Here is a 24,975-nt window from a genome sequence, read left to right on the forward strand (position 1 = left end):
GGTGATAGGAAATGCTTAGCTGTATCTCTTATTTTTCATTGGCTGAAATTACTGCTGATTTTTTTAAATTGATTTAGTATGAAGTAACCCAAATCCCTGTAAAAGAAGGAAAATACATTCAAAGGCCACGTAAGTTTGATGGAGGCCACATGTGAATAGAACAGGGGGAAGTGGTCATCATCAAAACATACAATGCATGAATCCAGAGTAAAGCCACTTTTTTCTTAAATCTACTCGTTCCATGTTAACCTCCACCACCATCTTACTGACTCACTAAACAATTAATTTCGTTTTACTGAACAGTATGGGGAGTTGGGGGAGGGGTCTGTCCAAAGAATTTTGGGAAACCTGCAGATTATATACTCCAGTTTTTGTGTTGGGAAACTGTAAGTGATCCAGAAGAAATTGAGAATGGCTGCAGAGAATGCATTCCTTTTAGCAAAGAACAATAACAATTACTGTTTAAATTCTGAGTATACTTCAAGCAGTTAATTCTGCCCTGTAAAATCTTTATTTTAAGGACCAGTTTTTCTGTAGAGACTACCATATACTAAAGTATAGTGGCTTGTCTGTAATGAGTGACTTAGAGCCCTTTTTTTAATTGCCCCAATGCTACAGTTTTATGTTCAGTCACTATTGAGGTTCCTCAGGGTTATAAATACAACATTTCTGGAGCAGCTCTGGATATTCAATGTCTCTTTGGACTTTTACTATTAATCTGGATACTGTGCAAATAAAGTTAGGTACTTTTAACAATATTGCTTTCTGTGTTTTTCATTCTTGCCTTGCTAATGTTAGGGCACCGAAATGCGTGAAGGCTGCAATCCTTCTTGGTTCAATCCTACAGAAGCAGTTCAGGTGATGCGCTACTGTTGTCTTCTTGCTAAAAGCATCAGCCATTCAGTATCAGAGAAGGACATTGGAGTGATTACGCCTTATCGAAAGCAGGTATATCTCTGTGCTTTAGCTTTTTGTATTTGTTTTGGTATCTTCAGGTACACTGTATATTTTGATGTTAATTTTTTGGTAAGACCTGAAGGGAATCTAATTTATGTTACTGGGTTATAATTATGAACACTAAAAACATTCCTTTTTTTTTTTTATTGTTAAGAGATATGGTGTTCCTGAATCTCCTCATAGATAAACCAAGGCATTTGAAGTTCCCAAGATGTATGTTCCAGCTTCTTAGAAATGCCACTTCTAAGTTATAAATTTGCTTCTCTGCACTTGTTCAAAATGTAAAATATACTCTATGCATTCTAAAAGTATTATGTGAAAATCATGATGAGCTGAGGTTAATATTTATGGACCCATCTAGTGAGGCCCTAGCACATGGAGGATTGTGATTTGGAATATAGGGGAATATGTATTAACAAATGAAATTAAAGGAAGAAAAATATATTGTGTGATTTGTAAAATTAGGAGAAAGGGGACAGATATAATAGAGCTGAATGAACATTCCCTGATCTTGCGAGGTAGATTTGATGAAAACATGTATGGAAGTGAAGGCATAGGTTTAATTATGAAAAGGGCTAAAATATATGTCAGAAGTGAATCGTATAATTTAGGTTATTGTGTGTACTTATGAAAGAAGGAATTTATAAGTTGGTGATAGCTGCATGACTCAGAACCTGAATGATTTGCAGAGAATGATAGATAATGCCAAAAGAATATGGATCTGAAGATGAATGTATCAAAGGCCAAAGCAGTTGTATTTGACAGGGAAAACAGCATACAAGTTCCATATAAATGGGAAAAAAACTAAAGCAAGTAGATGTAATGGGTAGCGTGTGGTATGTTACCCAGAGTGCGATCTGTTACAAAGAATGACTATGAAATAAGTCAAAGCGACTAGATAAGAATGTTGTTCTGCCCACTTCGTTGTATGAAATTAAGAGTTGGGCGTCCCAGGAGAAATAAATTTAACGCAGTGGGAACAGGGTCAAGATGAGTGGATGGTAAAACAAGAGATAAGGTCAAGAATGAAAGGATGTTGAATAAATATGGACTGAATACCAAAATTATTGACCAGTGCAAAAGAAATTCATTGGATGATTTGGTCATATAGAGAAAATGAATGAGGTTCAGTTCATACGGGAAAACTATTCAAAAATTTCAAAAATAGAATTCAGGAATGACATGTTTACTGTTTCAGCACTTTAATCATTTTTATCAAATCATGATTCTATTTCTTGAGCCTAATGCTTGCTGTGAAATAATATGTGAAAAGTAATAATCTCTATTTTTAGGTAGAAAAAGTCAGAATTCTCTTACGCAGTGTGGATCTAGCAGATATTAAAGTTGGCTCAGTAGAGGAGTTTCAAGGGCAAGAATTCCTAGTGATCATCATTTCAACAGTATGTAGTGAAGCGCTATTTTGTATATTGGCATTCAGATGGCAATCTCATTCCCCAAATTAGCAAGCTGAAGTAGCTGAAAGTGCATGTGCAAGTGACTAGTAAACCCCAGGATAGGCAGCTGGTGTCCTCCGGGTATTTTGAACTGTTATTCTCACAATTACTTGATCATACTGGCTAGCTGAAGTCCAAAATGTCTGGAGGATAACTGCAGATAACACAGTCCTCTGCATGATTATTCATCAGCAGTTTTCAGTATGCGTAATGAAGCTGAGTCCAGATCAGTGGGCTTAAGACTGCAAGCTGTGTATTTGTATAAAAATGTGGTAGTCAGTTTATGTTGGTTGTACTATACCAGTACATAAAACCTTGGAGATTACAGTTACTATGTACATGGTATCAAATTTCTTTTGAGCTCTTTTTAACTGAGGAAATACTATTAAATATTTGGCTATTTAGGATGCAGTTCCTTTACTCATCAAGCTGTTAGACCACGATTTCTGGGGTTGTTGTGAGGACTTAGGTTCTAATTCACTTGCAGTACCTGGTAGAAGAGAATGGTTTATTCTGGGCTTTGAAACTTTTTAAAAGTACATGGCTGAAGCTGCACAACCACTACATCATGGTTATGTCCTATCTTTTTCTTCAGGAGCAAAAGGCAGCACAAATAGTACACTCTGCTCCCTTTTATGACCATAGTAACAACAGTCCAGTGTAGAAGGATGGGTTGAAAGAGAGTAACCAGCCCAAATTCATCCAGTTCGTTTCCATGGCTGAGGATAGAGTTGAACTTGGACTTCCCTAGTTCTGGTCCAACATTTAATCACTATGCTATATTGATCTTCAAATTATAGAATTGTCTGCAGTACTGTGCATATTTGAAGGAATTAAATGGTTGGTGCTTATGTTCCAGGTTCGGTCAAATGAAGCTTCAATCAGTGATGAAAGATACTTTTTAGGCTTTCTTGCTAATTCAAAGCGCTTTAATGTAGCAATTACCAGAGCCAAAGCTTTGCTCATTGTTGTGGGAAATCCTCATGTGCTTGCCAAAGTAAGAATTTCTTGTATATTACCTAATTCATGTTCATTTAATCACATTAGAGTAGTAAATTAATTGAGATATTGGTAGCTACCTGTGTCTATTTGTAGTTTAAAGTTCAGGGGAAATGCTATTTGGTAGTGTTTCATCCCACCCTTTCTTAAGGATACATTAATCTTTGAATGTGGGAAGGATAATTATATGGGATATGGTGAACTCAACCATAACTTAATTGAATGATGGTACAACAGGGAGCCAAGTGATGTCAGCAGAGGAAATCTTGTTTACTTGTAGTAACGGGTAATAGCATAAATGATCTTAAACATCTCACTTCTGGAGTTATAAAGTATTGCCTTGTCCTGGAAATGACCTATGTGGTCACTAAGTGTCGACACCAACTTGATGGCACCTAATCAAAAGTAATGCCACTTTTAATATCAAACTGTCCCTCCCCCCAAAAAGCAACCGCACTTTGTATCATTATCACTAAATATGCTACTTTGTTAGTAGATTGCATTGCATTTATTGTGTATGTACAACAGATACTATTTGACCAATTCAGTTGTCAGTTGCAGCAATAGTCCTCCATGCCATGAACATCATATTTCTGTTTATAGCTAATTCACAGTAATACAATTTTAGCTAATATAGTATGGTTCTTTATTTTATTTTGCTTCTTCTAACATAATTTTTCATAATTAAGAGAACAGTGAGTTCTCCTATAGGAGTGAATAAATCAAATATTAGTCTTTTCATATTGCCTTTATTGCCCACTATAAATTCTTGTTTCCATAGCCCAAAAGTTGTACGACATCTAGTAATAATGCAACAAACACCCCAAGAGATAAAAATGTTTTCTGTATATTTATCTGAGCTCCAAATTGAAGGGCTATAATGATATTGAGTTCTCCCTAAACTGAAATGCACCCAGCTGAAGATAGTCTGTAGTAATTAATACACTATAAGTTGGAATCCTACAAAGAGAAGTTAGTATTTTCCAATATGGTTGTGTACAAAATGGGAAATATGTTTTCTTTCAAATCCAGAAAAAAATCACAATTTTCTTGAAATTCTACTAAATCATTCCAGATTGGCTGCACTTCAGCAGAAATAAGACCCAGAACATTTTAGTTGTTCCTGGATTTGGCCAAAGCAAAATCTGGATAGTGAGTTTACAGGGCGAGTAGTCAAGTTTGTGAACATTGCTCCCTTCCTCCCTCCCTTCCTATTGACCATCCCACCATCCTGTCTTCCAAGCCCATTCCCTTCCTTTCCTTCTTCCCATGTTATCACTGCCAGTGTACTATTGTGTGTGCCCGTTCCTTTCCATGGTGGTCTCAGCAGTCGGGAACAGTTCTTCCAGCACAGCATGTCCTTCCCCTGCTGTCCTTCCCCTCTTTGTCCAACCCTTCCCTGAAACAGTTTTGCTTAGGGCAATTATATTTTGGCCCATAGTGCAAAGCCAGTTTGTTCCCTATTTTGATCAAAACAGCCAAATTGTGTTTTGGTTCAGGGGTAGACCACCTGAAACCAGCTATTCTGTGCTCAGAACATTTGCACATCTCTATTTTTCAGGAACAATTTCTTGTTAATTTCAAGTTGGGGAGAAGAAATAAATATTGATAATATTCAGATTGAAGATGCTTATTTTGTTTTTTTTTAATGAAATGAATTAGTTGTGAACATTAATGCTTCAATAGGTTTACACCAATTTTACATTATAAACTTACTAGCTTTATATTAATTTTTGACTAACAAATCATGGCATAATTTGGTAAGGTTGCTGAGTTTTCTGTTAGAAATCTAACTCCAAATGGGGTCTAGGATTTCATGGAAAAAGGGAATAACTAGTTAAATATGAGTGTAGTTTTGCATTTTAAGACATTTTTTGAATAACAAATCAATGCAGGTGCTCTTTAGGAATTTCCTTTTCTAAGAATGTTGGTTTTCATGGCAACATTGAATCCCTAGACTAAATTGTTAATTTAGAAAGTATGTAGAAGCTGGCCAGGTTTTGTTCCACCTTCACTAAAGTGATATGGAAATAACAAAGGATAACAAGAATTGGGAATAAATTGACCCAGGATATCTGGCCAGCTCAATCATAGTTTCCAAATCCTAATTTAGATCTTGTAACACTACTTTCTAGTTATCAGGATCTTTATTAAGTAAAATGTGCTGAGTATCTTAGATAATCACCAAATCAAGGCTTTCAGTATACCAGGCAATATGTCATTTGTCTCAGTGAAATTATAAATATTCCAAAAGCCAGTAAAAAAATTTAACAGGGTTTTGTTATGTTTATTATAAATCATAAGAAGTTAGACTATACTTGCTACAGTCCAGCTCCCACATTGCCATCTTAGGTATCCTAGCAACACTGAAAATCTGCTGCATGTAATGTCCTAAACATACTATTCTTTAGACCTGCTAGTATTAAATAATATAAATCAGAGTAGTATCTATGGCTGTTTTGTAGTATAATAGCTTGTACAGCTTTAATAATCTTCTTTCTTTTGGCCAGGATCCCTGTTTTAGTGCTCTCTTGGAATACAGTCTGATGAATGAAGTTTACATTGGCTGTGACTTGCCACAAGAACTTGAAAATCAGAATAAGTGAGTGTATTTTCAATATTATTGATGTAGAAATAAGTTGGAATGGATGAATCACTAAATAATGTGAGACTTTAATTCTGTCTTCTCTGGAGATCTGCCATAGGGGCCATAGGATAGAATGAGTGAAGCTCTTCTAGGGCAAAGAAGATGGTCTACACTCCCAAATCTCTTTCTTGCATATGTGAACTGAGATACATAATATTACAGACTTGTGGTGGTGTCATACATGTCTTCTCTAGGATTCTGTTCTTCCTTGTGGTATCTGTGATTCACTCCTAGGACTTGTGCACCTATGCGTAACCCGTTCAAAATCTTCTAGAGCTTCCAGAATTCTTAGTGAGGATACATATGTGCATGACTAGTCTTGCTTTACGCTGAGCCACCTTAATCCGTCTGGACCACAACAAACAATGACGTATCTATTCTTAGAGCTTGCAATTTTCCTAAAATATTTTTCTTCTGTTCCTTCATGTCATCTATTTTATTTTGATATACTTTAGGGTTTTTTGGGGGGCAGAGCGGTTGGTGCTTTCACGTCAAGTGTTGACTCCTGATGACTGCCTAGACTAGTCCCTGCAGTTTTCTTGGTGAGGTTTTTCGGAAGTGGCTTGCCATTGCCTGCTTTCTAGAGCTGAGGGAGAGTAAGTGGCCCAAGGTCATCCAGCTGGCTTTGTGCCTAAAGTGGGATGAACTCACAGTCTCCTGGTTTCTAGTCTGATGCCTTAACCACTATACCAAACTGGCTCTCTGTTTAGTCTGATTTACTTGTGTGTTTTTTTCCTTCCTAAAGAGTTTTGGGATAAGGCATTTTGAGAGTCCTCTGGCCTTGGACTTACAGCGTTGTGTCTGCCCCACCAGGTAGACCAGAGCAGGAATCAGCTCCACAGGAAGGCTAAGATTACTTTTACTGAGAGCTATATTACCAAAATCTTGCAAATTTGATTGTGTTGTACCTCCTTCTCTTCTTATATAACCCATGTAAATTAGGGAGGAGTCTGTCTGAGCTATTTTCACATATGTTCTGCTTGTTTTGAACTTAGCTGTGTTTTCCCCCTTGTCACTTTCCTGACAGATCTGGCCTGTCTCTGTCAAGATCATCTTCTTTACTTTCTACATCTTGATGGCCAATTGTGCCAGTGTTACAGAGCTAAACTTTCTCTAACAGGCATAACTATTCTGTCTTCTGCTGTCACTTAGTAGATTCTTATACCCACTGCCAAGCATTTAACTAATTAGGCTTGCTGCAAGTTTTAGTTCTGCGTGCGAGTTACTTATTGGAAGCCAGCTCTTTGATCAGCAGTCATCAAAGCTACTGTAGCTTTTCTACAGCAGACCCCCAAGGCTCCTATCATGTGCGAGAAGCTACCTGGGAACTTTCTTGATTCTTTCCAAGAAATGTAGAGCTCTCTATTTCCTGCAAAAAACAAAAACTCTAGTTACCGAAGGCTATAATGATACTGTAGTTACTGTAAACTGAAATGTAACCAATTGATGATAGTCTGTAATAAGTAATAGATTGTATGTGGAAATCACTCAATAAGCAGTGATTACTGAACCTTCCAAAAACCTGCCAAGTTCAGTCTTGATGAAGGCAAAAAGGGATAAAGGCCCTGTGGCTTCTCCAGTAGGGATTTCAGCAACTACAGGTCCTTTTCTGCAGTCTTCTCCATCTCCTCTGCTGCCATACTATTACTGGACTCACAGTCTGAATGTCAGAACTTCCAGCAATCAATCTATCAGCATATTAGTTGCTTGCTTTGTTTCTGCCATTTTTCATTAGGAGGAGGGGGGAACAAGGAAGGTGAAACCGTTAACACAGATGGACTGTTATCTGGGGCCAGGAATGTCCAAGGTCATACCAACATGAGAACTGGCTGAGGAAAAGGGGGGTGAGAAGTGAAGGTAAAAGTAGACAGGGAATGTGCGGGCTTTTTAGTTTCAGCAATGCTTTGAAGCTGCATGTACGTCTCAATAAATGAATTTCTTTTTGAACTCGATTCGAGTTTCAAGAGATTTTTCTTTGTTGGGATTTGAACATCGTAGATCTGACACTGAACCATCCACTTCTTTGGGCCCCCCTCAGACCTTAGACTCAAGTTTTGGAGGGAGGGATTCATAATACATCTGCTCAAAGGCCTCATTCACCAGATTCCTTTTCTGCACCCAAGACTGGAACACGACCTTTCCCAGCTTCTCTCTCAAAATCATTGACATTAAAGCTCCTTGTCATGTGATCACATTCTTTTGGGGTTTCCCTAAGTTCTGTGTTCTAAAAGCTTTCACTTTCTTCCAGCATTGACTATTAGGCCTCATGGCATCATCCTTGTCACATTTGCTGGTACATAATTCTTTTCCTGGCAAGATTTTCAGAAGTGATTTTGCCACTGCCTTCTTCCTGGGGCTAAGAAAGAGGGACTGGCCCAAACTGATTTTGTGCCTAAAGTGGGATTAGAGCTCATGGTCTCCTGGGTTCTAGCCTGGTGTAGTGATTGAGGCACCAGGCTAGAACCTAGGAGACCATGAGCTCTAATCCCGCTTTAGGCACAAAATCAGTTTGGGCCAGTCCCTCTTTCTTAGCCCCAGGAAGAAGGCAGTGGCAAAATCACTTCTGAAAATCTTGCCAGGAAAACTGCAGGCACTAGTCCAGGCAGTCGCCAGGAGTCAACATTGACTTGAAGTTACAAATGTACATACATACATAAAATATAATACAGTGGTACCTCTACTTACGAACTTAATCCGTTCTGTGACTCTGATCGCAAGTCGAGTTGGTCGCAAGTCAAAATAAATTTTCCCATAAGGTTCAGTGTAATTACCGTTAATCCGTTCCGGTGGGCGGAAAAATGGCCGCGGACCACGTGGAACAGGAGGAAAATGGCTGTGGACCATGTGGAACAGGAGGAAAATGGCTGCGGACCATGTGGAGCGGGCGGGAAAATGGCCGTGGACCACGTGGAACGGGCGGAAAATGGCCACGGACCACGTGGAACGGGCGGGAAAATGGCCGCAGATCACGTGGAACGGGCAGGAAAATGGCCGCGGACCACGTGGAACGGGAGGAAAATGGCTGCGGACCATGTGGAGCGGGCGGGAAAATGGCCGTGGACCACGCAGAACGGGCGGGAAATGGCCACGGACCACGTGGAACGGGCGGGAAAATGGCTGCAGATCACATGGAACGGGCGGGAAAATGGCCACGGACCACGTGGAACGGGCGGGAAAATGGCCGCGGACCACGTGGAACGGGCGGGAAATGGCCGTGGACCACGTGGAACGGGCGGGGAAATGGCCGCGGACCACGTGGAATGGGCGGGAAATGGCCGCAGACCACGTGGCACGGGCGGGGAAATGGCCACGGACCACGTGGAACGGGCGGGGAAATGGCCACGGACCATGTGGCACGGGCGGAAAATGGCTCGTAAGTCAAGGCGAATTCGTAAGTAGAGGTAAATTTTTGGGCCTGGAGCTGATCGTATCTCGAAAATTTCGTAAGTAGGGGCGTTCGTAAGTAGAGGTACCACTGTATAATATAAATAAATATTTCTTAGCACAGTCCACGGAGTGATGATGCAGATAACTCTGTGTACTTTTTGTTCCCAAATCCTTCTGGTGTTCTTCCACCTAGACCCCATGGCCTTCCATTTAACCATGCTCAGGCTTTTTCAGAACAGTTGTCTAACTAGTAGTTTCTTAGGCCATCACTCTCACATCACATTGCCAAGGTATTCCTTCTTTTTTAGATGCATCTTCAGGGGAGACCAAACTATTCTTACGTACTACCATTTTACCCATCCTATAGCAATAAATGTGGTTCATGCTTATTAATTTACAAGGTGCCTGTTTTCATATATGTGTAGGACCCTATCACCTTCCCTCCCTTCACTTTATAGTTGGTTTGCAAGTACCAGTATTCTGTTTTACCATTTGATCTTCCCATGCCCCCTAGAGGCTCTGGGGTTTTAAGTTCACGGCACTGGTTATGAAGGATCTTCACCTTATTATTTCCATATTTGGACACTGGCTCTTAGCTGAGTCATACTTCACTTAGCTTTCTCAGATATTTCTCCCTTTACATGACTTGATACTCGGGGCCAAGTGTATTAAAAAAAAAACTTCTTCCCACATCATCCGGTTCTTGAGAATGATACTCAGTGTTATTAGAGGAACTGTCATGACAATATATGATAGAAGTGCTTGCATGCAATGTCTTCCCAGCAGCAAAAGCAAAGACTTGTGTCATCCTCCAGTTACTGCATTACATGGCAGTTGTGGCCTTGTTCATTCGTTTCACCCATCTTTGGATATGCTTCTAAGTGTGCTACCTGTGCATCATCCCCTTGGGTTCAGATGTCATACAGCTCCCATCATTCTATCCCACCTAGATTTGTGGAGTCGCTTCACTGATAGTTACATTTAATCTCATGGAGGATGTAATTTTGTGCTTTCCTGATGCAGGTCCTCATCACCAGCACATCTATGGCAGGTGAGAAATACATTTTTGATCTCTTCCTATCCTCATATCTAATATATTTGAATCATACTAGAAGCATTGCAGCATATCAAGAATTGGAACTGTCCAAATTGTTTCAGACAATGCTGGAGCTATCTAGTAGATAAACAAGATTACATGAGATCCCACGTTTTCCTTTCATACTGCATATATGGCTTTCGTGTGTTCTGTGTTCCATATTTACTCTGGCAGTCCATCTGCTGGAAACAACTGTGCTCTGGCCAAATAGCCCAGCCCCAGTCAGTTGACCACTCACAAATGGAGACTTCATCAAATAATTATGATTTTCTTCATATCCTGTTGGGGCAAACCCAAGGTCAATCTCTTTGCACTTCAGGAGAACCACCAATGCCTAAGCTTTTGTTCTGGGGGTGGAATACATTCATAGTCTCTAGGTGACGTTTTTGTCTCCTATATCATTTTCCAACAGTTCCCCTGTTAACCAGAGCTCCTTCAACAATCCACAGAGATTCAGTGAACTCTGTCCTCATCACACAATGGTGGTCTTTGCAGCTGTAGTTTACTTCTCTTTTGGATGTCACTTGCTGGAGATATCACTACCTCCCAAACCATCCTGATCTACTCTCATTCATCAGGGATATGTATATACCACCCAGTTCTTGATTCCCACCATCTCAGTCTGGAGGATTCTGTCCTGTCTCCCTTATAGGTCTAGGTGGAGGAGATCTGGCTTCTCAGAAACCCTCCATGCGAAGTTTTTATGTGGCTGGGTAGAAATCCTTTTAGACTTCATACAAAAACAGTTCACTCTCCTATAATACTAGATTCATTATGTTTTGATGTTCCTTTCACAATAAAAACTGGCTTGGCACTCTCATAAGAATATAATTCTCAGCTGTCTTTTCCTTCAGCTTTTTGGTGGATGGCACCTTCATTTTTTTATAATGCATTGGAAAAGCCCTTCACTAAAAGCCTGGTTTGTCTCTCTCTACCAGAATCTCCATGATTCATGCCTTGATACTTTCTCATCTTATTTCCCAGTCTCTTGTCATGAATGGAAAGATTCCTCTGTTTTTTTAATGTCCTCAAAGCACTTTTCTTCGGCTTGAACTGAACAATACTGTTTGAAAAGCCCAATATCTATTTTGGCCATTAAAGGCCCATCTAAAATGTTGTGTTTGTTTTCCCAATAATGTCCAGATAGAGAATGGCAACCATCAAACTTTGTTTTGAGCTGGCGTTGAGTTCATGTTTATGCTACAACAGCCACATCTTGCCTTCATGGTATCCTTTTACTAGAGCTACACTTGGGCTCAGCTTTCACTCAACACCACCTTCTGGACCTCCACCATCTTCTGGACTTCCCTCAGGAGGCAGCCTTGAGAAGAGCAGTCATTTCTTTGGTCACCTTATGACTACCTGAGCCTCTTTTAGGTAATTAGCTAGCTATCCACCCATATGTGTGAATCCCAAGAACTGTAATAAAGAACTGGTTACTTAACTGTCACTCAAGTTCCCTGAGTAATCAAGTCTGAATTTGTACAAGTTGCCCTCCTACCCATTCAGTGTCAGGAACTAAGGAGGTTCAGCAGGAGCTATACCTAATTTGCATGGGATGTACAACAAGCAGAAGTCCCACCAAGAATTCCATAAGCTCTAGGAGATTCCAAACAGGCATTGTGTACTCACACACCCCATCTGTGCAAATTCACAGATGGCCTCTCAAAGAACTTCAGTTGCAGGTAAATAACCAATTATTTTGGACTGTATGATGCTGCCTAGACATTTAAGTCAATATATATAATAATCAGTTCAGTGAATACTTCAAGATTCTGTGAAAACTTTAGTGCCCTCCTGCCCACATACGCACAGAGAATTGCAGTTCCCAAGGGTAGGTGGGAGGACAAAATGATTATTAAATCAAATCAGACTAGTAAAACAAATATTTCTTATGCTGTCTTTGGCTATAGTACCATTTCCAGCACTCTGGATTAACTATTTAACTAAAATAATATTTTTCCAATTCTTGCTGTTTTATTACTTGTCTTATTTTGTTAATCTGCAGGTGCAGTTAAATAGAAGAATTACCATTATACCTGGCCACTTTTCCTGGCTATGACTTTATTTCCTTAAAAAAATATACCCAGATTTGTTTTCATGGTTGTTTAAAAGAATATACTATAAAATAGAGTGCTTATAAGCTTATAATTATGGTTTCATTGTTGCTGCATTTTTATGCTGTAAAAATAAATATGATTAAAATATTTTGCAGGTTTGTTTTTTTTTTCTTGTAGTTAATAAGAATTAACAGTAGAGTACTAGATTTTACTCTTTTAATGGCAACCAGCCTGTTCTGAGATCCTTCAACTTCATACAGATACTGCTAGGAGATCTATATCTGAACAATACTTTCCAGCTAGATAAAAGCGTGTAGCCAAAAAAACTAAGCAGAGTTGAGCTTGATTAGTTCTTGGAGGGAAAGAAAGCAAATACACAGTGTTGTAGTCTAGAGGAGAAAGGGTGGGGGGGAAACTTGGAAGAAGTTAGTGCAGGCTACTGTCACGGTTCTACCAGTGAAGTGTCAAAGTTGAGTTCAGTTTGGGGAAATCTTTACCTTAAAGGAAATTATCCTGTCTCCATGTTCTCCCTGTTACTTTGGTTGGAAAGCAGAACAGCAAGCAACAGCTTCCACCCATGCCTCACTTTTGGCTACAGGGCAGTTTTCACTTACCATATTTTTCCATCAATAAGACACCCCCATGTACAAGACCCCCACTTTTCCAACCCAAAATTAAGAAATCAATATTTTAAAGATAGTGCAGAACACATTTTTATTTAGTATCAGGTAACATTGACCTGATACACTCGGTGGGAGGAGGTCCAAACCGTCTCTCTGCAGCTCTATTTCCATGCTCTTTTGCATAACTGATTACATTCAGTCACGAGTGAAACTGCCGATAGCTTGTCTCTGCAAACAGACTTCCTCCAATTGGTTTGTTCAGCATCAGCTGACATCAGTTACATAAGGCTCATGATTGGAGGAAGTCTGTTTGCAGAGACAGTATGGGCAGTTTCACTCATGATTGGAGGCTCCTGATTGGAGGAAGCCTGTTTGCAGAGACAAAGTATGGGCAGTTTTGCAACTGCGTGGTTCTCTCCTCGGCTTACTTCCTTGAATAAGACGCCCTTCAATTTTTAGCGTAAGGATTTTAGAAAAAAGTATCGTCTTATAGTCGGAAAAATACGGTATTCTTTTGCTGTAATTGATTTTCTCCCCACCTTAAAAGCACGTCATTTTTTCTCCGAAATGTTTTTTCCCCCATCACAACACTTGAAGAATCCAAACCTTTGTCCTACTATTTTAGTGCTTCAATGTTTCCATTTCTTTTTAAAATAAAACAAATATGTTAAGCATATTAGTGAACAAGATGGTGCCAGACTCTTAGTTCACCGAATCTGTAGTAATTAATGAAATTAAATTGTGAATTCTGGCCAGTGTGTGCATTTGCCTGGTTATTTGCATTTTTAAAAGTTCCTCACAGGTGTTGTGAGATCAGACAGGTCCAGAGCTGTTTAGATACAAAGCCCTTACTAGGATTTGCCTGTGACCATTTTTTAAAATAGGAAATTAGGCTCATTCCCACATAGTGTGATTATTTCAGTCTGATCCAGTCCCTAATAACAGTGATCTTGTGCAATGACCCATTCAGCTGCATAGCTCCAATAGCTTCTGCCATGTTTAACGAAGGCATTTGGCCAGTTATTAAGAACAGAGAAATCATTGTTTTTAAAAATGGAAGAGATGGAGAGATGTTAAGAGTCTAGAAAAAGCTGCCTCCCCCCTTTTCTGAAGCATATGCCTCTAATGCTCATACATAGAGGTGCAGAATTTCTTAGCTCTTGGGTAAGTCTATTTGTGTTACCTAAGCAATTCTTCCCCCTCAACAACCGTATGTGCGTCATTCAGTGACTCAGGAGACAAACATTGCCTGTTTATCATTACATTAAAATATCTGGTGCAGATGTTCTGCTATGGTTTTACTGGAAAAGCAGTTCACGTAGCTAGGCTATCTTGTGTTTATTAAATTACTATCAAGTGATTTAGATTCTATGGGGAAAAAAAAAATCTATCATCACCAGAAAGTCATTTGAAGTTGCTGGTTATGTTGGAAAGCTGCAGGTTCAACACAGAACAACTGGGTTTCCAGAGATTGTAGAATTCTAATCTCTATAATCTTCTAATACTATAAACTGTAGATACTGATGCATTTTCCATACAGACCTTCCTGTTGGCAGAAAGAAAGGGAGGGTAAACATGAATCCAGGGGAGTTACCTTCATCCGATATGTGAGGTGCAAGTATGAAAAAGTCATTCCACTCTTAGAATTAGTAAACTAGCTGCATGACTGTTAGCTGCAATAACTATAAATTAAACTGCTTCCTTCAACTGGTGTTTTACATCTGTGTATGGGAATTTTGCCCATTCAACTCAACAACATTTGAGGGTTTTCTGGCACTATTCATTTCAGGTCCTGCCACATAATTTCTATGGGAACAAGTCCTTCTATGGGAACAACAGATCTTTTATTTCAACCCGAGATTGGTATAAATTTCATAAAACTACAGGCATACACATAGTGCCGTTGCTAACTTACCTTAATGATACATGCAGTCCATAAGATATACTAATGTAAATATTTAATAAGAATAACAGTTATTCTCTGTTATTCTATATGTCTAAAACTAAATTCATTATTAAGTCTAATATGTTTTATGTATTTATTTTTTAATTGTTGTACGCTGCCCAGAGTCACGTTGTGTGAGACAGGCAGCTATATAAACAAAATAAATAAACAAAAGAACCAGCCCTAGAACACCATGTTTTGGGTCCAGATCAAACGTGTACATTGCACACCCTGTTCCTGGGTGATAAAATAAATGTGTTTCAGTCTGGATATGAACTGCCCAGACCTGTACCTATTACTATATAACCAAAGGCCAGCCAAGTAAAATGCTTAGTCAAACTAAATAATAATGTAAAAACAGTATATAACTGATTAGAGGATGCACCTGCAAAATCTAGCTGAACATATCCACACATACTCATTTGAAGTCTAAACCCACACCAAGACAGGATGCAAGTTTAGATCAGCTAGCCATTGTATGGCCACTTTACAAAGGCAGCCTAAATATTTCATGTCGCAATTCTACACACACTATCTCGTACTGTATGCTGTCCAGAATGTTGCAATATTATATGCATTAAAGTCAATTTTGTATGAAAACAGTGAAGAGAATTGCTCTCATTGGCCTTAACGATGCAACAAGAAAAGTGTGATGTACTTGGTGCAGTAATCTCTATTAAAGGGTATGGTGGAGTTAAAACATTTTAGCATTTTATGTCATTCTCAATCCACAAAAGCAGGTCCGTTCCTCATAGGGCAGTGTTTCTCAACCGTGGCAACTTTAAGACAGGTGGACTTCAACTCCCAGAATTCCCCAGCCAGCCATAACACTGTTATAGGGGATGTTTCAAAATTTGCCCTGCAGGATATCCAAAGGAAGCCTATCAAACTTTAATGTTCTCCCATGTATGAGGAATGGAAGAAAGGAGGGATAATGGTAGGTTTTCAAGAACATACAAACTTCCTGTTTTTACATTCTTAGCTGCACATCACTTTATGGAGTCCTTGGGGTTCTCTGAGCTTGGTTCTTTTCTTGCAAATGTTTCATTACCTGGCTAGGTAACATCTTCAGCACTGAAGATGTTACCTAGCTGGGTAATGAAATGTTTGCAAGAAAAGAACCAAGCTCAGAGAACCCCAAGGACTCCACAGTTCAACCCTGAGCTACACATATTCACTTCTATTGGTACATCACTTTATCCTGTGAAAAGCTGTCATAGCCAGTAGCATGGAGGCTGTGGGTGAAATAGTATTTTTGTGTAAGTTGTGGAGAAGACCCCCTTTCTCTTTTTTATTTAATTGCATTTAATAATTAAAAAGGGGTGGCTAAAAATCTTAAAATGTCTGTGGCATTTGTTTCACAAACAATTAAAAACTATATTCCCCCAGGGACTCTACTATAGCCTCTTAACACTTCTATTGTCACCTTTCCATAGCACAAAACTTCCTGTGTTGACTTCTTGAGACACCATGAAGACAAATGGGTACCTTGTTAGCTTCATTAAATAGGATGTACTGTATTTGGAATCATAATTAACAGTTATTTGCCCTATATAAAAACAAAGCTTCTAAAAGCAGATTTTTATTGATGTCAGCCTCCAGGACAGGCTATGTTGCAAGGGTATGGCATATTATATAATCTGCATGAAAGGCTTGGTACTAATTCTGTTAGGAAAAGCTCAATAAATACATTTAAGAGAATTTCACTATATATGTAGCATTAGTCCTGTGGAATTTGATGTCTCTCCTCCAGAACACACAGATTTTGCCTTTTTACCAACTATTTCCAAATATGAAAGAAATGCAAGTGAAATGATTTCCCTTAATTATTTATGTCTCCCCTCTGTGGGGCCCCCTTTGTACATGGTGCTTTCAGAGAACAGCCATGGAAGACCTGCAGCTCAAGAGACTTACAGTCTAAAAATAGGCTCAAGAAAAACCAACAAAGGGAGTTCCCACAGCATCTGACTGATGTCCACAGGAAACCCACAGTGGGATAGGAATGCAACAGCTCTCTCCATGTTCCCTAGCAACTGGCATTCAGAGCTAGCAGGGAATATATAGCCATCATGACCAGTAGTCACTGCCTTACTTGCATGTTTTTTTTCCTAAGCCCTGGTGTGGAATAACCATCATTGCATATTGTGCAATCCAGTCCTTTTTTAATTATCTAATGGATGTCTTCCCAGGCGTAACACATTGATCAGTGGAAGATCTAATAGCTACATGGGTTCAACATGCTAAGCTTGGTTAGTGATCTTTGGTTGGGCCTTTGTAACAGCTTCCTGTATGGACTCAATTCATTTAGTTAGTTTACAATTCAAAATATTGCATCTACCTATTCATTCAGTTACCAGGTAAAGTGTGTAGTGGAAATTCAGCCCCTATATGAAGTAGAGGTGCACAAAATGGGAGGGGGGGATTGTATGTGGAACAAACACATTGTAGATTTGAAGTCTGCTGGACCTTGAGGGCTGAACCAAAACCTGAAATGTCTTATTTGTGCTGGGCTTAGGCCAAGACAAATCCAGAGGGGTCTTACAGAGCAAGTGGGGCAAAGCTGGTGCCCCTCATCCCTCCCATCCATTCTCTTCTGAATGTCCTGTGTGCTTATCCTTCCTCAGATCTTCCCACTCCTTTTCCTTACCTTCCCATAACTACCTTTGTACACAGATGCCTTCAATTATCTTTTTTCCATTCTCCCAACCCCAGAGCACCATGTTTTGGGTCCAGACCAAACATATACGTTGCACACCCTGTTCCAGGGTGATGAAATAAATGTGTTTCAGTCTGGATATGGACTGCCCAGACCTGCACGTAGAACCTTTTGCATATTCCTTGAAAACATTTGTATCTGCGTGACTCACCCCTTTTCAACTTTATTGAGGCTTGTCCACTTTGTCCAATAAATCCAACTTTGCTGCTCAGGTGGCACAACCTGGAACTGGAAATATAATGTCAGCTTCCTTCTTCCATACCATTTGAGTCCTCGTAGACCCTGAGAGGAGGGATTTGGTTTTGTGAAACAGCTGTTAAATTCCTTCTCTGAAGAAGAGTCAGAGGCCCACCAGGCTTTGGTGGAGTGGAGTGAAGACCTCAACAACAGCAGGCCTGGGTTGCTCACCATTGCATTCCTGCATCCTTGGCAACATCTATAGTTATGACTTCCATTGGCATAAATTATTTATGCCTCTAATGCTCATACATAGAGGTGCAGAATTTCTTAGCTCTTGGGTAAGTCTATTTGTGTTACCTAAGCAATTCGTCCCCCTCAACAACCATATATGCGTCATTCAGTGACTCAGGAGACATACATTGCCTGTTTACCATTACATTAAAATATCTGGTGCAGATATTCTGCTATGGTTTTATTGGAAAAACAGTTCATGTAGCTAGGCTATATCATGTTTATTACATTATTATCAGGAGATTTAGATTCTATGGGGAAAAAAATCTATCATCACCAGAAGCTCATTTGATGTTGCTGGTAATGTTGGAAAGCTACAGGTTCAACAGAAAACAACAGGGTTTCCAGAGATTGTAGAATTCTAATTCCTCATGCAAAATATTATAAATTGTAGATGGTGATGCATTTTCCATACAGATCTTCTCGTTGGCAGAAAGAATATGAATCCAGGGGAGTTACCTTCATCCAATATGTGATGTGCGAGTATGAAAAAGTCATTCCACTCTTAGAATTAGTAAACTAGCTGCACGACTGTTAGCTGCAATAACTATAAATTAAACTGCTTCCTTCAACTGGTGTTTTACATCTCTGTATGGGAATTTTGTCCATTCAACTCAACAACATTTGAAGGTTTTCTGGTGCTAGCTATCCATTTCAGGTCCTGCCACATAATTTCTATAGGGTTTAAGAGTTGACTTTGTCTTGGCTGTTCCAAACCGCTGAAATTGCCGTCGTGTTGTCGAAGGCTTTCACAGCCCGGAAGACCCACACCAGCCCTGAAATTGTCCTTCATCCAGTCTCTCGTTCACCTGCGTGAATGTTTCAAGACTTTTTCTGACTGAAGATTGGTGTGGCCCTGGAGGTAGAAATGGTTTGCTAACCTTCCCAGGTTGATAGGCATCAATGTATTTTTAAATGAGTTATTCAGAAATTTGTTTTGATTTAATCATTGATTTGGTTCCGTAAGCTATGGTTTGATTTAGCCATGGCTTATGGAACAACCAGCGTGGCTGGATCCACACTAACCCGTAACCAACCCAAACATATCCTAGCTTAATGGATGGGCAAATCCATTCTAGGAAGGATCAAGTTTAAAACTATTTTGGCTGTATTGTAACTTAATCCTGCCCATTCCTTTCAGCCTTTAGCACCAGCGTGTCTGCCTATACTTCTTGGATTTACCTAAGTTTCAGACATTTGCCAGAAAGGAACATCCAGAAAAGCTTTGGAACCAGGAATCTAAACCTGTGCAAGAACGCCTAGAGCAGTTTCTCAACTTTTTTTTTTTTTTCTATTCCTCAACCTTGGCAACTTCAAGACATGTGGACTTCAACTCCCAAGTTTCTCAGCCTTGGCAACTTCAACTCCCAAGTTTCTCAACCTTGGCAACTTCAAGACGTGTGGACTTCAACTCCCAGAATTCTGGCTGGGGAATTCTGGGAGTTGGTCCACACGTCTTGAAGTTGCCAAGGTTGAGAAACACTATATTGTCGAAGGCTTTCACGGCCGGCATACGATGGCTGGTGTGGGTCTTCCGGGCTGTGTGGCCGTGTTCTTGAAGTTTTGTTTCCTAACGTTTCGCCAGCACCCACAGAAGGGTCACATCACCCTGGGCACAGAGAGAACTGCTCCTGTCTGTGCTCCTGCACTCTGAAGATGCCGGTCACAGGTGCTGGCGAAACGTTAGGAAACAAAACTTCCAGAACACGGCCACACAGCCCGGAAGACCCACACCAGCCATTGAGAAACACTGCTCTGGAGCTTTGAACCGCTGATTTGACGCATGCGCATGAATACCATCGAACTCTGGAATGAATTTCTAGGTGAATCTGCCAAGGATTCGCCGCAGGAATTGAACGGGCGAACTAGTGTCGATGGGGAGGTCGGAGAAAATCGGGCAGCTAGAGAACCAAACAAGCCGACCGCCGGGTTTGCTCTAGCGATGTTTCACTGCCGCCGGGCGCTGCGTTTTCCTTTCTGCCCCCGCCACCCCCGCCTTTGTTGGCAGCTTCCAAAATCGGGGGTGGGGGGGGAGGCGGGTCGCGGGGAGGGCAGCGAGCGTTTCTGGGGGAAGCTTTTGGCTGCCGCCGCCGCCGCTCCAGGCGGAGGACGGGGCCCAGCTTTTCGCCGCCTTCCCGCCAGGGGTGGCGTCGGGTGACTCGGCAGCTACTGCTGTGATGCAGGCAGCCGCGGTCGCCCCTCCGCGGATCTCCCGCCTGGCCCGGCGCAAAGCTCCCGGCTCCGCCTCCCGCCGCGGCCAAGCGATGCCAATTCCAGATGTGGACGCGGAGACCTTAAAGGACCTCTCGCGACCGTATCCCGGCGCTTCCGTGCCTGTCGGCTGCCTCCCGCCGCCAGCGCCGCGGCGGCCGCCGCAGCAGCAGCAGCCGCAGCCGCAACCTTGCTCCGCGCGCTGCAGCGGCTGCCGCCTGCGATGGCAAAGCCCGCGTCTGCGCCAACCTAACTGAGCCCGAAGAAATCGGCCGGGCTTGTTGGATTGTTGCTGTGTTTTTTGTTTTTTGTTTTTCCTGGGGAGGGGGAGGAAAAAAGCAGCTTCCCATTGGGGTGGGACAGACTCCCTTTTGGACCAAGAGGAAGCACCAGGCCGGCGTTTTCCATCCTGCCGCAGCTCCGCTATTCTTCATGCCCACCTTGTTCCGCGAGCCGTCCTTTCGCTTCCTCCGTGGGCCGGGAGAGCCTCCCTGCCCCCCTCCAAAACTTCACAAGGTAACTAGGACAACTCCAGTTCTGCAGTAAGCCTCATTCTCTCGTGCCGCCCGCGCCCGGTTGGCGTTTGACGACCCCGCAAAGCCGCGACACTGCGCTGGGGTCTGGCTTTGGTGCTCTTTTGTGCCTCTTCCACCGCTTGTGTGCGGGAGGCTGTCGGACGCCGGCGGCATCGCCCTGGCAGCTCGTCCGCCGCGCTGGCTGCGGCAGAGCCTTCCCGGTGAGCCCCGCTTCGGGGCGGCTGCTTGGCTCCAGCCTCGCCGGTGCCGAGGCGCGCTCCTGCCCCCGGCGGCAGCTGCCGGGGGAAGCGGGGAGCGCGGGGTGCGGGCATTCCGATCGCGGGCAGCGGACGCCAAGGGCAGGCAGTCTCCCGGCCTCGGTGCCGCAGTCTCGGTAGGGACCGGGCTCTTCCGCCACAGAATATGGTGCCTGCCCGGCCCGCGTCCTCCGCCGCCCGCCCTCCCACCTCGGCCTGCTCGGGCGCATTCATTGGTCTCCTCCCCGCAGGCTGAGCCCATCCCGGGCTCCGGCTCTTCTCCAGCGAGGCGACGGCGCCGCTGCTCCGGCCGCTGGAGCCCGGTGAGTGCCCTCCGACCCGCCGCCGCTTATGCAACACATCATCGAAAACCACCCGGACATGGCAACGGCGCTGCTGGCTGGGGAGAAACTTAAGGAGCTGATCCTGCCCGGGCAGCAAGACGAGAAGGCGGGCTCGCTGGCCGCGCTGCTCGTGCAGCTGAAGCTCGAGCTCCCCTTCGACCGCGTGGTCACCATCGGCACCGTCCTGATCCCCATCCTCCTCGTCACGCTGGTCTTCACCAAGAACTTCGCCGGTAAGGGCAGCCTGGGGGACCGGCCGGCTCTGCTGGCCGTGCTGCTTCAAGGACCACGTGGCAGGGAGGAATCCAACAGGCGATGGGATCTGAAGACCGGGAGCAGCTTCACCTGTTGAAATCCTGCCTGTCAGCCCGCTGTTTGAAGTCGGGAACCTAAGCAGAAGGAGACCCCATAGAGTGCCAGTGCACATACTCCAGAGTAGCGAGCTGGAGCTGCAGCAAGAGCCTGGCAAATAAAGCAAGGGCCTGCTGGCTTTTCAGTAATGAGGAGTCAATCCTGTAGAGCAAAGCCTATTCATGGGGGTTGAAAAGAGCAGGAGAAAAGAAATGGGAAGTCCAGGGGGCCTGGAGTGGAGAGGGGTGCTTTCAGACAGGCAAATCCTGGCCCTATAGAAGAAAAGTCATTGTGTATTGATGGGGTCCCTTCCTTCCTTCCTTCCTTCCTTCCTTCCTTGTAAGTCAGAAAGATGGAAGAGAAGGTGGCAGAAGACAGAGGGGTCACAGGTAGATGATGTTATATTGTCTGGATGCCCTTGGAAAGATGGGCACACAGCATACTCTTCTACAGACTCACCCCAAGTTGTGTATCAGAAGGTTCTCCCTTGATTGAATTTTATCACAGCCATGAATTCAATAGAGTCGCAATTCTTGGCCTCCCAGCTCCCCATCTGCATTTTGACAGCAGTAAGGGTGCCCTACTTGCAGTCTTGTTTTATCAAGAGGACTGGCTACTTTGGTATATTAAATGCCTTGGACATGCAAAAGCCATGTGTGAACATTATATTCAGATTGCCAACAAGGCTGATGGTTAGAGTAAGGGTGCAACTGAAAAGGGAGTAACAAGAAAAACTGGGGCTCAGGGGTGTCCGCAGAGGGGCCAAAGAGTCAACATGGTAGTCATAAAAAAAAAGTCAAGATTGTGTGTGTAAAAAAGGTGGGGCTTTGATTGCATGGTTGTGGCTGCCATCTTCACTTTTTTGATGCCCTGTGGACATTTCTGCTGGGACTAGAAGATAGAATGGCAAACCAGGGAATGTGATCAGGAGACCTTTCCTCGCTCCTGAGTTATGGACCTCCACCTCTCCTTGGTGGGGTGCCAGCATGGAATTTGCTGTCCCTCTTGCCAATTCCTACCCTATTCTTGTTGCTCTCTTCACAGCCACTTCTAGTCACTGACTTTCCTCCGAGATAACAGGGGACAAAACATGTTACTCACTCATGGCTGCTCTTAGGCAGTGTTGGAATAAGAGGAAGAATGCCATTTAATGACAACCTGTACAGCTAAGGATGGCTTAAGTCTGTTTCACTCATGGCTGGAGCCGAGATGAAGGTAACCTCATGAGGAGACACACACAGACATAAAGATGTTGCTGAGACCTGTTTGTCCCATGATAGGACACAGTGGAAGACATGGTGAGAGTGTTGGAATGGCAGAGAAAACTGCAGTCTTGTGTTTGTGTGGGTCACACATCACATGTAATATGTGATAGTGGGACACTGGAAGGATGAGGCAGAATTCTGTTCCCCAGAACAGCCATATTCATGATAGCTGTGTTCCCTCCATTTTTAAATGATCTTCCTAAAGTAGTTTTGTCAAAGGATCACCCTGGCCAGGGTTGTCCATAGGGAGAGGGGGCCAAAAACAGTCAAGATGGCTGCACTTATGTGATTGAGAACCCATTCCTCTTTATGCACAACGCATATGAAAAGGAACGAGACTTCAATCAATCACCAATGTGATTTTTTTCAATACTCCGCCATGGATGTCCCTGGCACTGGCAGAGAAGATTTAATTTATGTAGCCCCCAATTCATACAACTTGTTTCATGTTGAAACATAACAAATGTTTTTTTTTTAACTACAATACAAATTCAACATAAAAATTAAAATAACCAAGATCAAAACTTTGGAGTTTGATGACATCAACTTCAACCCCCAGAGCGCTGCAGAGCAATTCCACCTTGGCAGCTTTTTGGAAGGCCACTCAAGTTGGCGTCAGTCTGACTTCCGGAGGGAAGCTAATGCATGATAGCCCACGTGCTTTGGCCTACATGAGCCAAAAGAAATGATGCACTAGGTGCCAAATAAATGGTCACTGCTTCTATCCTTTGTGGGTCATTCCCTGCTATGTTTCCAACTCATTAGTGTCTTGGATTTGGCCTTTTAGAAAGCTAGTCTAATGCTCTTCCTTGCATCTGATTTTTTTTTTAACGTGGATAGCATTTTTGGAAAGGTAGGCAGTTATGTGGCTCCACTGCCAATTTGGAGTGATGCAGACTCTACATAGGTTTGCCACCTTGGAAGAAAACCATTGGAATAAACCATTTCCTTAAGTTCTGATTTAACACAGTGATTTAGTCATTGCTTTCATGGTGGCTACAGTATTTATAACTGATCTGCAGTTGTCATTCGTAAGACTTGCTAGGAAGTGCCTTCTTGCATGGCCAAAGGCATCTTTCCCCAACCTCGGCCCTCTCCACATGTGTGAGGACTGCAGTGCTCAACATTCCCCAGCAAGAAGGGCCTTTGACTGGGAGTTCTGGTAATTCTCACACTGGGAATTCAAAGTCCTGACACATCTGGAAGATGCCTGATTTGGAAAGACTGCTTAAAGGCATTCAAGGGTGTTTTCAGTTTTGACTTGGCAAGAAGTAAATAGATAATGGCACAGGCATCGTGATTCTTTTCATCTACAATAGTAGGTCTATAGCAATAGAAGATACTGTTTTTATATCTTCAGCAGAAGATATGGCCGTGTATTACATACAGGTAGCCCTCACTTAATGACCATTCATTTAGCGACCATTCAAAGTTATGACAGCACTAAAAAAGTGACGACCGGTGCCTGAAGTTATGACCGTCATGGCATCCCCGTGTTCATGTGATTGCAATCTGGGCACATGGCAACCAGTCACACTTACGAGGGTTGCACAAACCCGAGGTCACGTGGTCACCATTTGCGACCTTCCCAGACAGCTTCTGGCAAGCAAAATCAATGAGGAACCACGTGATTCACATAACGACCACCGCAAAAAAGTTTGTAAAATTGGGTCCAGT

General features: G+C 42.5%; 2 protein-coding genes across 4 annotated transcripts in view; both read left to right on the top strand.

Annotated features, from left to right (window-relative positions):
• MOV10L1 (Mov10 like RNA helicase 1) overlaps nucleotides 1–12,758 on the top strand; it is a 52,642-nt gene extending 39,884 nt beyond the window's left edge. The window contains exons 20-26 of one of the 3 annotated variants that reach the window (XR_015796366.1): nucleotides 799–948; nucleotides 2,250–2,357; nucleotides 3,271–3,408; nucleotides 5,921–6,012; nucleotides 10,395–10,495; nucleotides 11,684–11,917; nucleotides 12,549–12,758. Coding sequence is in view for 1 of the 3 variants with exons in the window: in XM_088141654.1 (XP_087997780.1) it covers nucleotides 799–948; nucleotides 2,250–2,357; nucleotides 3,271–3,408; nucleotides 5,921–6,016 (492 nt within the window). In the remaining 2 variants the exon portion in view is untranslated. The other 2 variants (XR_015796365.1, XM_088141654.1) reach the window with 2 other exon arrangements.
• A 7,298-nt stretch (nucleotides 12,759–20,056) lies between these two features.
• The window catches only part of PANX2 (pannexin 2), a 33,518-nt gene continuing 28,599 nt past the window's right edge, over nucleotides 20,057–24,975 (top strand). Inside the window, exons 1-2 of the mRNA XM_007427564.4 lie at nucleotides 20,057–21,082; nucleotides 21,590–21,915. Of these exons, the coding sequence (XP_007427626.1) occupies nucleotides 21,690–21,915 (226 nt within the window). The 5' untranslated portion in view covers nucleotides 20,057–21,082; nucleotides 21,590–21,689. The remainder of the gene's footprint in view (nucleotides 21,083–21,589; nucleotides 21,916–24,975) is intronic.

This window comes from Python bivittatus, unplaced genomic scaffold (assembly GCF_059951505.1).
Source record: "Python bivittatus isolate LINGU-HERP-01145 unplaced genomic scaffold, Pbiv_v1 ctg000330_np1212, whole genome shotgun sequence".
Taxonomy (NCBI): domain Eukaryota; kingdom Metazoa; phylum Chordata; class Lepidosauria; order Squamata; family Pythonidae; genus Python; species Python bivittatus.